The sequence below is a fragment of the Perna viridis genome, chromosome 9 (genome assembly GCF_037379345.1).
Source record: "Perna viridis isolate PV_CMFRI_1.1 ecotype Kerala chromosome 9, ASM3737934v1, whole genome shotgun sequence".
NCBI lineage: Eukaryota > Metazoa > Mollusca > Bivalvia > Mytilida > Mytilidae > Perna > Perna viridis.
This window is the reverse complement of record NC_142453.1, coordinates 346281-362521: the sequence shown is the minus strand read 5'-3', so window position 1 is coordinate 362521 and position 16241 is coordinate 346281. Positions and strand designations below refer to the sequence as shown.

General features: G+C 33.1%; 1 protein-coding gene across 1 annotated transcript; it reads right to left on the bottom strand.

The window, feature by feature from the left end:
* Positions 1-4108: 4108 nt before the first annotated feature.
* LOC148605995 (uncharacterized) lies at positions 4109-13234 on the bottom strand. The gene is made up of 7 exons (XM_088546066.1): positions 13093-13234; positions 9513-9588; positions 9140-9208; positions 8786-8923; positions 7005-7212; positions 5693-5903; positions 4109-4619 (listed from the first exon to the last, which is right to left on the bottom strand). The coding sequence occupies exons 1-7, from the start codon at positions 13122-13124 to the stop codon at positions 4127-4129; spliced, it is 1227 nt and encodes a 408-aa protein (XP_088402192.1). The 5' UTR covers positions 13125-13234; the 3' UTR covers positions 4109-4126.
* Between the last annotated feature and the right edge of the window lie 3007 nt (positions 13235-16241).

Below are 16241 nucleotides of genomic sequence, written 5' to 3'. Positions count from 1 at the left end.
AAACAGTGTAGAAGTGATTCCCTGTGTCCCTCGAGGAGCTTCAATGCAGCAACATCGTGTGAATGTTCCGTCAGCAAACCCTAATCGGTTTTGGAAACGAGCACTGTTTCTTCAATTCATTGACAATGTTTTACAGGATTGACTGATTAAAAACGAAGATATATTTCTTACTCAGAACATCGTTCATTCAGTGATAGATTGACTCACTGATGATGTTACACTTTGTATGACACTTTCAGGTCTGACCTGGCAAAAACATCATTAGACGAGTTCAAACTTGAAGTCGGTTGATGGAAAGCTGGGCGGAATAGCGTAGATGAAGCAGACTAACAGAATTATAATTTATGCGTATAGCATGCAACGGCATTGACTAAGTTATAGACTGTTTTTGTACGTGAAGAACGAAGACTTGCGTTCCTACTCAGAGTAGAAGGCGACGCTTACCTTGAGTATACTCATATGAAACTGTTTTTCATTTGAGTATACTATAGTAAATATTCTAGCTCTCTACTCACATTATTCAATATAATGATCCAGTTTTGAGAATGTTTCTAAGGTTAAATTTTAAGAATACAATTAAGTTCTTGTACGTCTGAGATAAAGAAACCTCGTCGCATCAGTTATATGCTGAAAATATTCTTAACCCATGCAGATACAGTTTACGCTTATCTCAAATAAAAAATCTTGTCACCATGCATGTCAATTTTGAATTATGTAATATTTTTTGTGTGTTTAATTGGTCAATAATGGTAACTATTTTGGTGAATGTTACTTTTCTCATTTCCATAATGTACTAAGCGTATATTAGTATATAGAGAGACCACAAAAGGGTATAAATGGTGGTAATTTCTGGACCCGATTTTTTGTCTCCAATTAACAAAAATTTCGGAGCTGCCAGGAGGCTTTGCCCACTGGGTCCCCACTAGGGCTTTGCTCTGGACCATGGAAGCCTTTAGCTGACCAGACCCCTTGCCGTGATAAGCTTCCACATGCATCATACCCTGGCTATGCCGCTGTATATTGTGTTTTGTTTTTTTACCCTTATTGATGTAGTTTTTTTGATAAATCTTTAATTTTTATTTCATTTATATAAGGGTGTCTAAATGGAATAAGGTTAAAAAAAATCATCTCCATAACGGCTCTGGTTCCAGGCATACGTTAAAAAAAACGGAGGACACTAGGCCCTGTGCTCATCAATTTTCTTTCCAGTTTCCAGGATTACCGGGTGGGGTATAAATTAAATTAAAAGCCGAGCGAAGCTAGGTAAGAAAATATTTGCATATAGAATTTACGAAAAATCAAGATTCTCAATATAAGGCCATTTTCCTTGTAACCGTTGAATACATGTGGTGTTAAGTCTAATGTTCCAGTCTTTTCCAGAATGCACACCTCCTTTTTATTGAAAAAATTGTCATTTGTATGTGTACAATTGACAAAAAAGGCAAATTTTGTCCTTTTTCTGAGTGAACCCTATTTTTCAAAGTGTCTGGAAACCCCCCCCCCCCCCCCCCGAATAAATTAGATCTAAGCAAATGAAATAAATGAAATTATGACATACTTGTATTTGAAATTGATTGAAATATTACGGTCTAATTGTTGCAGGAGCCAGATTCTGAGTTTTTGGAAAAAGAGATCAAGGCTATTATAGGTAAAAATCATATGATGATATGGCCCTTTTTTACTCCATAACTAAATCTATAGACAAGACCCAATTTTCATATATTGATTACTTAGGTTAAAAATAACACAATGAGTAAAAAAAAACACTCTTAAAACAGAGCTTGAAAAGGAACACATTGACAGAGGAACAATCGTTAGATTAACAATAAACTATTTCTATCATGTCTACAACACCTGTTTCCTCCTTTTGGCCTTTTATTTTTAAAAGGGTAGGGCCAACATTTCCAAACTATAGGGCCCTCCAACATATTGCTAACAATGTGTTGAAATTAAAAAAAAAATCGATAAATATTAATAAAGTTATCACAAATAAAATAAGGTTAAGGAATGCCAAAGGCAACAAAGACAGCATGATACCAATTTAATTTTCAGACTGTATAAAAAGGGGGATGAAAAATGTTCAAAATAGCATTCAGGTAATTTAATAACTACTAGTATGTGGATTGTATTGAACAGTGAACTTGCCTTTCTGAGTTTGGACAAAAGGACCATGATTGGTTTACAAGTTATCCTCTGGAAACCACTGAAAGACTTATCTAATTTGAGGATATTAATAATACCTTGCCACTATGTGTACATACTGATATAAAACTAATAATAGAGTAACCTTGACTCCATGGAAAAGCCAAACAGGTGCAACAACATGTCAATATTATGATCTTGCCATTCTTTAATTACACTAGTGCCCGGAATATTTTTTATTGATTGATTGTTGGGGTTTAAAGCCCGAGCAGCAATATTTCAGCTATATTCAGGTGATGACCATGAAATGGATGATAAAATGTACATGAAATGAGGATGAAATGAAAAGAGGGACAGGACACAAGGATAATAGGGTCGACAAATTTTTCCTACTCCTATCGAATACCACAGCAGGATGCTTTAACGTGCAAGGAACGTGGCATCTTTCCCAACACGGTGCACCACTATGGTTTGCGGTCAGGTTCTCCGTAAATATGGTCTGACAACCCCAGCATGTAACATGCCAGGGGTACCCCGTTCCACCAACTAGGGCACACATCCCAGTTGCTCAGTGGGCAGAGCGCCTAGCCCCTGGCTAGGTTTCTGAGCACTATTTAGTCACCTTTTATGACAAGCTTAGCGCTGCTGCAGGCCTATTCTTTTGACACCCGGACCTGCACAGGGTGGAACATTTTTGTAAAAAATATAATCTGATAGATATTTTCAATGAAAACATCCTTTACCAAAGACAGAGAGAAAAAATCCTTAAGTGACTGCCTTTTGACACTAACTTCCCACACCACAAAACTGAAAACCTCTGAAAAAGTAATCAAGGGAACCAAGATTCTAGCGGAAATCAAAAGAATGTAATTCAAGGACAAAGATCAGACATGGAAAACAGACAAACACAACAAAGAATGTAAAATAACCAAAATAATACATACAAAGTAACAAAAGTAAACCAGAAACTCGGACTTCCTTAAAAACTGGGAGCATGGACCAGTTGCATCGGTAGGCTTTTCTAGAAACACCCGTCAAGTTCCTCATGAAAAGTCAAGTCTAAGGTAGACAAAGGAGGAAAGGAAAACTATGACATGCTGAACAAATCAGTTTTCATGGTGCAGATGGATACACCATAATCATCTAAAAGTTCATGATGACGACCATAAAACTTCTGTAGCGATGACTTCAATCTTGAAGCAACCAGTGTCCAGATGCCTAATCGTAAGAAGTCTAGCACAATACAAAAAGTCTGTGTAGTTACGGCAAGCTCAGGCATAACCATGAGTTTTGATATGAACACTCCATACGCAGGTGCTGAAGGGATGTTGCTACAGATGAAAGGAAAGTTGACAATTCTGAATGAAAAGTCATCACGTTTGTCGTAAAGTTTGGTCAATAGTTTTCCTTTACCATGGATTTGTAAGTGTAGGTCAAGATATGAGGCTGACTTCACAGTGTCTGTAGTATCCTTTATCTCAAGTTCTTTAGGGGTAGATGCGATGTATAAAATCCCAGAAACTAGAATTTTTAAACAACAATATGGTTATTATTAGAACTGTCATTTTTTGAATGTTTGGATGTGTGTATTGTGTCAAAACCATTTATTGTAAATGTGTTTGAACCAATAAATATTTGTACCTATATACTGGAAACTGAGGTTAAAGGATCTAGCTATACAAAACAATATTCTTTCTTTTGGATCAGAAAAGATTTGCAATACATCATTTCAGTATTGAGGTAACAGTGAAAATAAATGCAAAACAATCGACACAAATACATTATGTATATTGAGTATCAAAATAAAAAGACAACCCAAAAATATCAAAATTCAATAATCTTAGTTAAAAACATTAAAGTTTATGATTTGTTTTCAACTGTGTCTGCATGTTTGGATGTATGTGTAAAAAGGAGGAAACTAATACCTTCTACTTCATATTTTGATGTACAATATAGATCAGTTACACTGAAGAAAAAAAAAACTTTATTCATCACTTCTAAATATGTATTGCTTATACTGAAACCTTTCAATCTTCCGTAAGAAATATCTCTCCCTGGCTTCCTCAATCATTTTAGGAGTTGTCCGCTGGGCATATCTAAGTTTAATTTCTTCAATTGTTAATTCTTTGTCAAATAGTTTGTTATTATTAGACAGAGGCACTGTTGTGGTTTTACTATTGTCTTCTTCATCACTAGATGAAGACTCCCCTGATGATTGTTTCTGTCCATTAGAGTTTTTTCTAGTTTCACCTGAAGACTTAGTCTTTTTCTTATCTTTTAATGTATGATCTTCATCTGATGAATGTGTCATTTTCTTTTGTTTAGGATGTTCCTTTGGCTCCTTGTGAGAGGAACTTGACCTTTTTCTCTGTTTGGAAGGATGTTTTGACTTATCACTAGATGAACTGGACCTTTTTCTATTATCAGTTAACTGGTCAGATGATGCTGATGATGATCTTCTTCTCCTGTACTGTTTCCTGTAATGATAAAAGGATTTAAAAGTTCCTTGTATGATACACTTTGATGTCCAACAAAAGTAAATACAGGAATGTATTTACAATACCATGGAATCTAGTACATGCAAAATGAGTGGTTTCTAGTTTCCAGTTTTGATTTAAAATGATCAGATGACCAGTATCACTATATACAGTTAAACCTGTATTAAGCAGTCACCTCTTGGGAATACTCAAAGTGACCTTTATAGAGATTATGTCAGCATATAATCCCATACTCCTTTAGATTGTACTATCTCTGATTGTCATAATATTACACATATTTATCTTTCATTTTCAGAAGTAGACTCATGTATTTAAAAATATATTCATTCAAAAGATCATTCAGATAAAAATATATGACAATAAAAAACAAAGTATTTCCTCACTTCCTGTTTTATGTTGTTTTCACCATCTACGTTATTTTCAATGTCCTCTATAATTTCTGCTTTTCTTTTTTGCAATTTTAGTGATTTGTGTTTTTCCGACATCCATTTCCTTTACAATGGCACGGACACATTTTCCACTATTTAATTTTTTAATTGCCTCATTTCTTTACATTTTCTGTTTCTGAGACATTTTGTCGCAACTTTAACTTTCATAATTAAACTGAAGACTGAAGTTTTTACAATTTAATCACTGACCAGTGAGTCAATTTCACACCTTTACTATTGAATCTTAAATTTTGTAATACTGATTTAATCCCTTCTGCAACCTAATTATCTATATTTACATGTTCTAAATATAATTAAATCATATGATACAGTACTGTTATTGGGTCATGTGATAAACCGAATGTTTACAAAATGGCTGGTATAAGAAGTCAAACGACAATTTCGGCCAAAAAATAGGTGACCATTGACTGCGTTAGAGAGGTGACTGCTGATTTGAGTTAAAATAAATAGAGAAAACAGTTGGGCGGGTTTCGAAATGACCGTTAAGTAAAGGTTACCATTGATTTGAGGTAACCAGCAAAGCAGGTATGACTGTACATGTAAATAGAAAAAAAAAAAGAAAATCAGACAATCATGAAGTCCACTAACTAGGCTGTTACTTACCGAGATCTCTGTTCTGCTTTCTCTGTGACTTTTTCTTCCACTTTCTCAAACCCAGCGCCTTCATTTTCTCCATTTTCATTCTGCTTCTCTGTTGTTTCCTTCTTTATATCCACTTTATCATTGTTAGTTTGGATATTCTCCCCTGTTCTCTCATTCAACATATACCTGTAAAAACCACTCATGTCTTTTTGTTTCTTCACATCCAACATGGCTAAAAATAAAACCAAGAGACTATGTAGTCACCAGTAAAAATGTATTAATTTTGATTTAAGTTGTACATTATCTCCCCTTGACTAAACAAATTTTCTCAATACATTTTTTTCTCCAGAATTGTAAACCCACTGAATGATCAACTTTTAGCAAACTCTTGGTGTTGACATACCGTACATATTATCAAGGATATTCTTCTATGTCTTATTCCTTACTCTACACATTGAAGAAAAGCTTCAATCTATTCTAATCTCCAAAACTGTCTTATATATCATATTGATTAAATACTCCTCAAAATATTTAGTATATTTTATTCTTCATAACAGGCTCTTGGTGTATTGACTTGGGAACCTTGTACTTAAAAAAACATATTATTTTCAGGAGAAATTCACATTTTAATGTAATTTTTATGACTGACGTATGTTTTACTTCTTAAAGATGCCTTTATTTGACATTATTTTTTTATCTTAAGGAAAACTTGTGTGCGTTTAAATGTATGTTCTAGTATGGTATCACCTGAAGAAAACTCTGGAAGTCCTTTATTTCTTGGATACCAATTTTTGTGGATTAGGGAAGAAACACAAGTTCATAGATTCTTGAATTTGTGGTTTTGAGTTAACACATATATAGAAACCTCCTTATTGTTGGGAACCAAATTTCGTGGTTTGGCCTACCGATGAAAACCACGAAAAGTGGTATCCCCACGAACAATAGTACTTTCACAGTATCTAAATTATACAACTTTTGCCTTATCCCATTAGAGTTGGTGTGAATAAAATATATTTAAGTTAATTACTGTGAAAGTATCATTGTTCAAAGGGTGTCAATGAAAGACCATGAAATTTGATTTCTAACGAAAAGCAGATGTGCATACTGAAAACCCCTCAAAACCAGGAATTCAAGAGTCCACAAACTTGTGGATCTTTCCAAACCAAGAAAATTGGTATCCACAAATTAAAGTACACTTTCACAGTTATTTGTTTTGTAGGTGTTACATTATGTAAAGATATCACATGTTTAAATACAAATATCATATTTTAACAGAAACTGAAACAGATTATACTGTCAGAATGAAGAGTTAAATAGCAGTTTACAAATCCACCTTCTAACTGAGCTTGACGTCTCTCTTCTTCCTCAGCCTCCTGCATTTCTTGCATCTTCTTTCTATATGCTCCTGTCACAAAAACTTCCTTATCTGCAAACTCATTTCCTTCTTTCTCTCTTTCCTTCTGAACTTTTCTTTCTTGTTGTCTTTCATATTCTCTTTTCCTAACTTCTGATGACTTCAATAACCCAGCTATGTACTTTGCCTAAATCAACAAATAAATATACAATATAGGTACATTGTCGAAAATTATTGAAGATATGCGATAGGCGACGGAACGGGTAGGAAATGCGAAGCTCTGCCGAAATATCTCCCCCATTCCAAGCCGAATACAAATATCTTCAATAATTTTCAACAATGTACCTATATTGTTTTTATCCTGTTATATTAATAGTTTTGTGTGTGTGTATATTTTTAAAATAAAATTTTAAAATGCATATCCTTTGAGGAGCCCCGAGAAGAAAAAAATTAATACGCATGACTCTGCAAACATAGAAATTTAATCCATCAAAGCTGTTTGAAGAAAATAAGCAATGTATCAAAATTTATTTAATTCCAAGAGTCAAATAAGTAAAATGAACAATAAATACAAATATTTTAAATGTTGTAAAGTCGATTTTAAGAACATTAAGGTTTAGAATTTCGCAAGGAAAGTGGAAGCTGACTTGTTTCTGTCTGGTATATGGCAGTAGATTTCAGGGGTGAAATTTGTGCAATAGTTTCTTTGGGATTTGAAATATTTGTTTGAGATTTTTGAAAAAGAGGAGGCAGTTCTATGGGCAGATCTATAATGTAGTGTTCCTCTGATTCATTATCTTGGGGTTTAGGCAGTAATAAATCCAAGAACATAACAGTTTCCTGGTCATTTGTCTCTTCAAGAGTTTTATCATATGGTAATGCTTCAATTTCTTTAAGTGGGGACCAGTTTATGTTAAATTGTGACGGACACTCTGGCTCAGAGTCCAACATGACTGAAATAACAGGGGAAGTCATCTGCAAACTGATAATGAATCAAATCTGAATGAGATTTGGGATTTGCCATATATATGACGGTGAAAAAAATACAAACAAAATCATTATTTGGTTTACATAAAATCTTTTATTCCATTCAGCTAAAAAAAGTGAAAACTAAACAAAACAGCGGAAAAAAAGATTAAACGGATACGCAATCACAATTTGTTTATATCGTATCTATGGTGGCGGCTATGATTGATTTATGCATACCAGAAAAAAGTTCCGCTGATCACGTGAGTGGGAGGCGCCAGAAAGTCGATAACCTGCTAATGTATGAATACAGCAAAAAAATAACCGTATACCTTTATTCGTTTAACAAATAACCTCATTGCAGGATAAAAGAGTATAACTGTTTTCGCTTCACAAACATATAAAATATAGTAAAAATTTGACATATTAACAATTTACAGGTTTTAAGTCACACAACTACAAAGATTGTTTCTGTTTTGGCTTAATGTGTTTCACTTCAGAAGCTACGGAGCAACTCTCCTAGGTGATCCAATTCTTACAAGCTTCATAAACAGGTCAAATAAGAACTCTCCGCTGAACAAGGCAAGCAAATTTCACAACAGGCAAGTGAGCTTCCCAGCAGGGCCACCTAAATTAGAATGGTTAGCTTTTAAACATAACATTAAACAGGTAAACTTTCCTTTGGGTTAATTCAATTTAAACAAAACTTGCCTGTTTGATCAGTTGGACAAATCGTCTTATTTCTACCCCTGCATACAGCATTTATCAATAAGACTTCTTATAGTTTTACCAACCTTCTTTTCAGATTTACTTTTCCCTGAACTGAGTTCCTGGACCTGCTTTGCTTTCTTTTCCTGCATGGAGTCATAAATACTGTCATATTCATACACAGTGGGGTCTGCTTCTAAAGCTTTGTCAATCTCAAGCTGTGTCTGTAATACAATAAAAAAAATACTAAAAAAAGTTTATCACACTAATGTACGTGTATATGTTGTACATATGTATCTTGTTTCTGCCCGTTGTTTGTTTTGTTGTTACAGTTGACTAAAGAAATGAAAATAGATCTAATTGTATTTTCCCTAAATTTCACTTCAATAACAAGGATACACTTTTCTCTCCAAGGTATTGTTCACTATAATCAAAAGTACCTGTCTTTTTATCTTAGTTTGCTGTGAAGATTTCTGTATTGATGAGTTTATGGAAGCATGAGGAGATTCCTGAAAAAAGAAAAAAAGCATCAAATTATATTTGCTTGTTAAAAAATGTATAGATGTACCTTCAAATCTATGTAATAGGTATGATCTACTTTCAGTACCTTGTAAACATAAGCAGTTTAAGTTACAGAAAGTCAGCATGAAGCTAAAGTGTAAAATGAATTCATATCTCAAGCTTTTTATGTTACTTAATACAAGTTCTCAACAAAATTTGTTTTACCAAATGTTTTAAAGTACATGAATATTTCTAATTTCAACTCACTATTATAATTACACACAACATAATCATAAGTATAAATGTACATACATCATCACTATCATCACCAAATACACTGCTAACTTGGACCTTGTTTTGACTTTTCTTTGGCAACAAAAGACCATATCTAAAACAAAAAACATATATATATAGGTATAAAGTAGCCAGGGCTTTCATTATCTTTTCAGTGAACAGGCTTAATAGAGAAAGTAGACCATCTACACCTTCAAAATGTATCAAAGGAGGAATGGGGCCCATTGTGATTTTGAACCATCCATTTCCACTTTTTGAACTGTCTACATTTTGACAATAACCGGTTCTTAATGAAACCTCTGACTAGGTAGTTAAATATATTGATTATAAACTAAAAAAAAACCATATTATTATTACATCAATGCTAGTATTTGTCTGAAAAGCTATTACCTAACTTCATGTCATGTTTGAGTATAAAAGAACAATAATTAAACCTTTTACATGTTGAAGTAATACTGTAATCGATGCTAATGACAGCTTTTTTATACATGCAAATCATCCACTTTATGATAAAGATACAGAATATTGTAGCATTTGCTGCAACACTTTACACAAACTCTGGCACAATATACTTTTTACATTTTAAAGTTGACTTGTTTGTTGGGATAAGATAAGATACTTTTCTCAAAGAGAGTAATTAATACCACAAATTCTAAATTTGGCATGATCTGGTGACATAATGACAAACACTAATAAAGTTTACATATGTGTTGTCAAGAACTCACTCACTTTCTACTTGATTAAAGGTGAAAACATTTAATTAAATTTGTTTATAAAATCAATGATCATCAAGCAAATGATATGAAGCCCCAATTAACCAGCATTTGTTTGTTTAGTACATGTAACTGAAATGGCTTTAATTTCACACTTACTTTCAATACTATATGTATGAAGTGTCAAAAAGTAATTGATTCAGAAATGACATTATTTTGTATGCAGCCAGCATAAATTATCAAATAAAGGTTGCATTAAAGGATTTTAAACAAATTTATATTTACATGTAACTTCATTGAGGAAATTAACTAAATCACATTTGAAAAATGGAAAAGGTCCATATGGCACCCTTTGGTTATATCAGATGCCAAAAGAATCTCTTTCCCACCAAAAAGTATTCAGAATGTAATCAAATTAAAGTAATAATGATTAGTGTTCATTTTGGTCCTGCAATTAATTAAATTATAAGTAATCATATTTCTATTAATTATTGATTACATCTGATTATACAAAAATGTAATAAATTACAGCTGTTTACAATTACAATTAATGATTACCACATATCTGCCTTCTATGGGCATCATACATTGAATTTATGTGACTATCATATGATCATTATCCATACTAAGAAAATTATGACAAACTTAAAGACATCAGTCCTTGTGTATTTTCTGGAGAAATGATTACTGTAAATTTCCCCAAATAATTGATTTAGTACAAAAAACATTTCTTAGAATGCACTTTTATTTGCTGTAATGCTATTTGATATTCTGAAAGTGTTCATGGACTCCTCAGAAGTACAGTTTTCATTTTATGTGTTCTTAGTTATATTTTTGCATCATTTTATGTGATTTTTTCCTAGGTTTAACATCTGTTAAGGATCAAACATGACCATTATCTTTCCAGTAAATACAATTTTACACAGTTCGCAAAAATAGGTGACGCTGTACTCAAACCCAACCGGAACTCCTCAGCCTTTCTAGTTACACAGGAAAAAAAGCCTAAGAAGGCACTAGGCGAAAGAATCAATCCGGAATTTGACCGATCCGATTCTAACATTATAGTTTTCCTGGTTTAAATTTTTACCGTTACTTTTTTCCTAGGTCTCAGTCTTGTATTCTTTAACCTATAAGGCTTCTATAGTATACCTTAAATTCTCCTGATTTTTAAAATAATAGACAAGGAGTTTCAATCTCACTTTTGACCATGTTTTTCCATTAAGGAAATGTCAAAAACAATTTTTAGGTCCATTTCAGAAAAAAAAGGCACAAACTTTGGTACACCAGGACAGTTCAAACTAAAAATAGACTTTTTCTACTTCAACTGTTATTTTGAGTTCATAAAATAGACCCCTTTTCTGAAAGAGTAATCAAGGGAACCAAGGTTATAGCGGTAATCAAAAGAATGTAATCCAGGGAAGAAGACCAGACATGGAAAACAGACATACACAACAAAGAACATAAAGTAACTAAAATCATACATACAGAGTAACAAAAGCAAATGAGCAACTCTGAAGCATTACTTTTCATGAAAATACTGTTTTTCCTCAAAAACAAGTTTTTTGTGTCATAGCTTGATACTTACCCTGTACTTTCGATGAAAAATGATAATCATTTGCCAAGAAACAAAAACAGGAAAAGGCAAAAAGAAAGCACACTATATTTTTTAGCCTCCATGTTTTGTCATACACCCACTCAGGAATATGCAATACAAGTCTGATACCTATTATTAATAAAAACAATTAGATATCTTTAAATGTTGATGTTTCTCTATAACCGTGTTCAATTTCCAACTTTAAGACAAAATATCTCTGTCCTCCTGCTTTCCTGTGAATTTTTGTTCCAATTTTCATATGGTACCCTATAACAGTGTTAAGTGAAATAATTCAATTTTTGCACAAAAAGACCAGTTTTGAAAAAAAAATAATTTAGTTACCTTTTTTAAACATGAAAGGTGGTCTGTATTGATAAGATAAATGCCTTAACTATTCTATGAAAACCAAATTGTTTCCAAATCTCAATTTTTTTGGTTCATATTCACAAAAAGTCAAGTTCAGTTTCCCCTTTTTTTAGCCTTAACACAAGGGAGCCTCTTGATAATCTAAAATCTGCTTACTCGTACAGCCAATTGCACAAAGTTGAAGTTCTTGTAAAGACAAAGGTAAAATAGAGTCAAAATGTTGTATATTTATCATTATTTTAATGAAAAAGACATCTTAGTTCCCAAAAATGCTGATTTTCAGTCAAATTTGGTACTCTAGGCATGTACATGTATAAATGTACTCTGTAGTTACACAATGAGAAATATCTCACGGACACAAATATATATTTTACATGAACAGTAAATAACATACACAAAAAAACATCAAAGTTTCTACTTATTTCACACACTATTGAAGAAAATTCATTTTTTATGTGTCATTACCACCAATTTTCAAAAGCCGCATTAGAATTTGAGTGGAAGTACCATTAGAAATAGTCATTTATGAGATAAAAAAAATGTTTTATTGATCAGTTTTCTCTTTTAATCAATCAACTGGCCTTGGTAACGCACTTCTTGAGCAGTTAAAGTAGAATACAAGTGAAAATGCAAAATACATTTCAGTTTTTACATGTCATGTGTAACAAATGCATTTCGACCTTTCTCAAGTCTCTAAAAATAACCACTAAAATGTGCTAAGGTAGGCAGTAAATACTGGGTAGGTAGGGTAGCCTTAAAGAGACTTTTTTTCTCTCTGCCAAATTACACTTTTAGTATTACAAGTGCCTAATCCCTTTTTTTGAAAATCAGAAAATAGCTCCGGACACTGAATCTCAAAAGGGATTAATACTAATAGTATACTGATAAACGCAAACCCTTCAATCGCTTGATCCGCAATCCTTACGTTTTCCCTTTTTGTCCTATTTCCAGATCCATTTCTAGCTATGTTTATATCGACAGAAAGGTTAATTAAATTACTAGTTGTCTGTATTCATCTTTCTAACGTTTTTCATGATCAAAGCCCACATTATTTACATCCAAAACGGAAGTAGGTATTCTTCATTTTTTTTTTTAATGAACTCCGAGAACTTCCGAGAAAAAGGGGGCGTTTACCGAATAAACGAAAGATTTGCAGATGGAAAAGCCAAAATGACCGAGCTCAAAAATCAGAATATTGGTTTGTAGTTTTAGATTTACAAGCATATTTATCGTCTTAAACAAACAAAATACACTGAATATAGATAGGATTGGTTTTGTGTTACTGGTAAAAATACATCTGAATCGCTCAATACATTGCTTGTGACGGGACAGTACTTAGCTATATTAGGGTAAATGAAAACCAAAGAAATGCACATTAAAATATCCACATCAAACTTTCAAGCTGACATGATAAATATCAGCACAAGGAATGATACTTTTGAATTCTCTAATTTTGCTTCAATTTTCATACCGCTTGACTTGCAGTGTTTGGCATAAAACGGGTTGTGACTTTTTTGTTCTCAGAGTTCAATTGGCTTAGAAATCGAGTGTCTTGGACTCATCTTGAATCGCCTCGATTGCCATTGTAGTTATATTTCAGTTAAGTGAGATAATTTTGGTGTTTTCTTACCTTAAATAAGAATTAAGAAGGGACTCGGGAAGATTTGAAGTGAAAAACAACCTTTTAAATCGTCTGGTTTCTTTTGTTTGGAATGTTTGCGTTTGTGTGACGTCAGCATGTTTCCTTCGAATCGCGGAATCATAACGTTTCGCGCGCTTTTCATTTTTGGGTATTTTTTTTACGTTTTTAGGGCATTAGAAAAACAGAATCTACACTCAAAGCTTGTTGATTATGAATTTCTCACATCTCGTGAAATAAATTTTATAGTCTGAAAAGCTCGGCAAGCCTCGCGATCAAAACTATGAAATTTATTTCACTCGATATGAGAAATTCCACAATCAACTCGTTATCGTTGTACATTCTGTATTTGTATTTTTTAGTGTTTAGGAGCTTAAAAAAAACAGGACAAGAAATTCTTTCACATTCAATGTAATACTTTAATTTCATCTATGTGTTTTTACTTATATTGAAAATAGGGGCACACAAATGAGTAGTGGAAAATATGTCTTTATTGCCACTATTATATACTACACAGAGTGCATATTAATGTTTCTCCTTAACTCTGTTTCAAGTATACATGTAAATCTATTTTTTTTTCTAAAATAAGTTTTTACAAACAGTTCAGTCAAGTAATTGAAACACAAAAGGCTATCTTTAACCATTATGAATATTTAAAAATAAAATGAACCATGTAAACATCCAATAAAAAACAAGTAAACCTCAAACTAAAAGGACAGTGTCCAAAAGATCACACAGTTGTTCACTGGTAATTAAGTATGACACATTAGTATAATGTAGAACATATTTCTACGTAGAGAGCTACTCATCTCAGTGTCACTAGCGAGTTCACCGGAGGGTAACTAATTTACATATTCTTAAGGTAGATCATACCTAATATTTCAAGTATATAGATTGTCCTAGTTTTTTTTTTCTGAAAGACGACCTGAAATTAATTTTGATGTAAAACATAGGTCTTGATTTCGAGATAATTGAGCTTAATTTAAAGGCTTTTTTCTACAACATATGATATGGATCTTAAAGAATATTTTCCCCAATTATACAATTGAAAGTGTTTGTAACTTTACCATACAATTTGTTTTAAAAATACTTTAAAAAATTAAAACATATTAACTGAATGACACGGAATTGCATTTTATACCAATGACGCTATTGTCTGGGAAACACAATCACAACTAACCTAATTGCATTTTGACTCTCAAAATAGACGACGGGTCAGTCTTTGGCGCGTTCCAATGGGAACAAATTGTGCTCCTTTACTAGCTGACCTATTCCTTCACTCTTATGAGGCTGACTTTATAGCTGATCTGATCAGAAAGAAAGAATATTGTTTGGCTAAATCCTTCAATCTCAGTTTCCGCTATATAGATGACGTGTTATCTTTAAACAATCATAATTTCGGGGATTTGATACATCGCATCTACCCAAAAGAACTTGAGATAAAGGATACTACAGACACTGTGAAGTCAGCCTCATATCTTGACATACACTTAGAAATCGATGGTAAAGGAAAACTATTGACCAAACTTTACGACAAACGTGATGACTTTTCATTCAAAATTGTCAACTTTCCTTTCATCTGTGGCAACATCCCTTCGGCTCCTGCGTATGGAGTGTTCATATCACAACTCATACGTTATGCCAGAGCTTGCCGAAACTACGCAGACTTTTTGTATCGCGCTAGAACTCTAACAAATAGGCTTCTGGAACAGGGTAATGTTGCTACAAGATTGAAGTCATCACTACAGAAGTTTTATGGTCGTCATCATGAACTCGTGGATCGTTATGGTGTATCCATCAGCACCATGAAAACTGATTCATTCAACGGGTCATGGTTTTCCTTTCCTCGTTTGTCTACCCCGGACTTGACTTTTTATGAGAAACTCGGCGGGTGTTTCTAGAAAAGCAGAGGACGCTTACCCTACCGGTGCACCTGGTCCATGCTCCCAGTTTTTAGTGGAGTCCGAGTTGCTCATTTACTTTTGTTACTTTGTATGCATGATTTTAGTTACTTTATCTTCTTTGTTGTGTGTGTCTGTTTTCCATGTCTGGTCTTTGTCCCTGGATTATATTCTTTTGATTACCGCTATAACCTTGGTTCCCTTGATTACTCTTTAAACAATACTGTGGATTAATATACATCAACTAGAAATTGTATTTTACTTACTAGAGTGACCAATACCATAAAAAATCTTATTACAAAATTTTGTAACAAAGCTTATGAAAATAGTGGCATTAACTATTTTTGGGGTGTTAAAATTCGCTTGAAGTCCATGATAAATAACATGCCCATGTGGGATCTTTCGAATCTGTTTCTAAGTTTTGATTTTTCAATATTATATACAACACTTCCACGTAATCTCATACAACAAAAAATAATATGTCTTAACAAATGATCATTTGACAAATCGGGATGTGAATATACATGTGTTCGT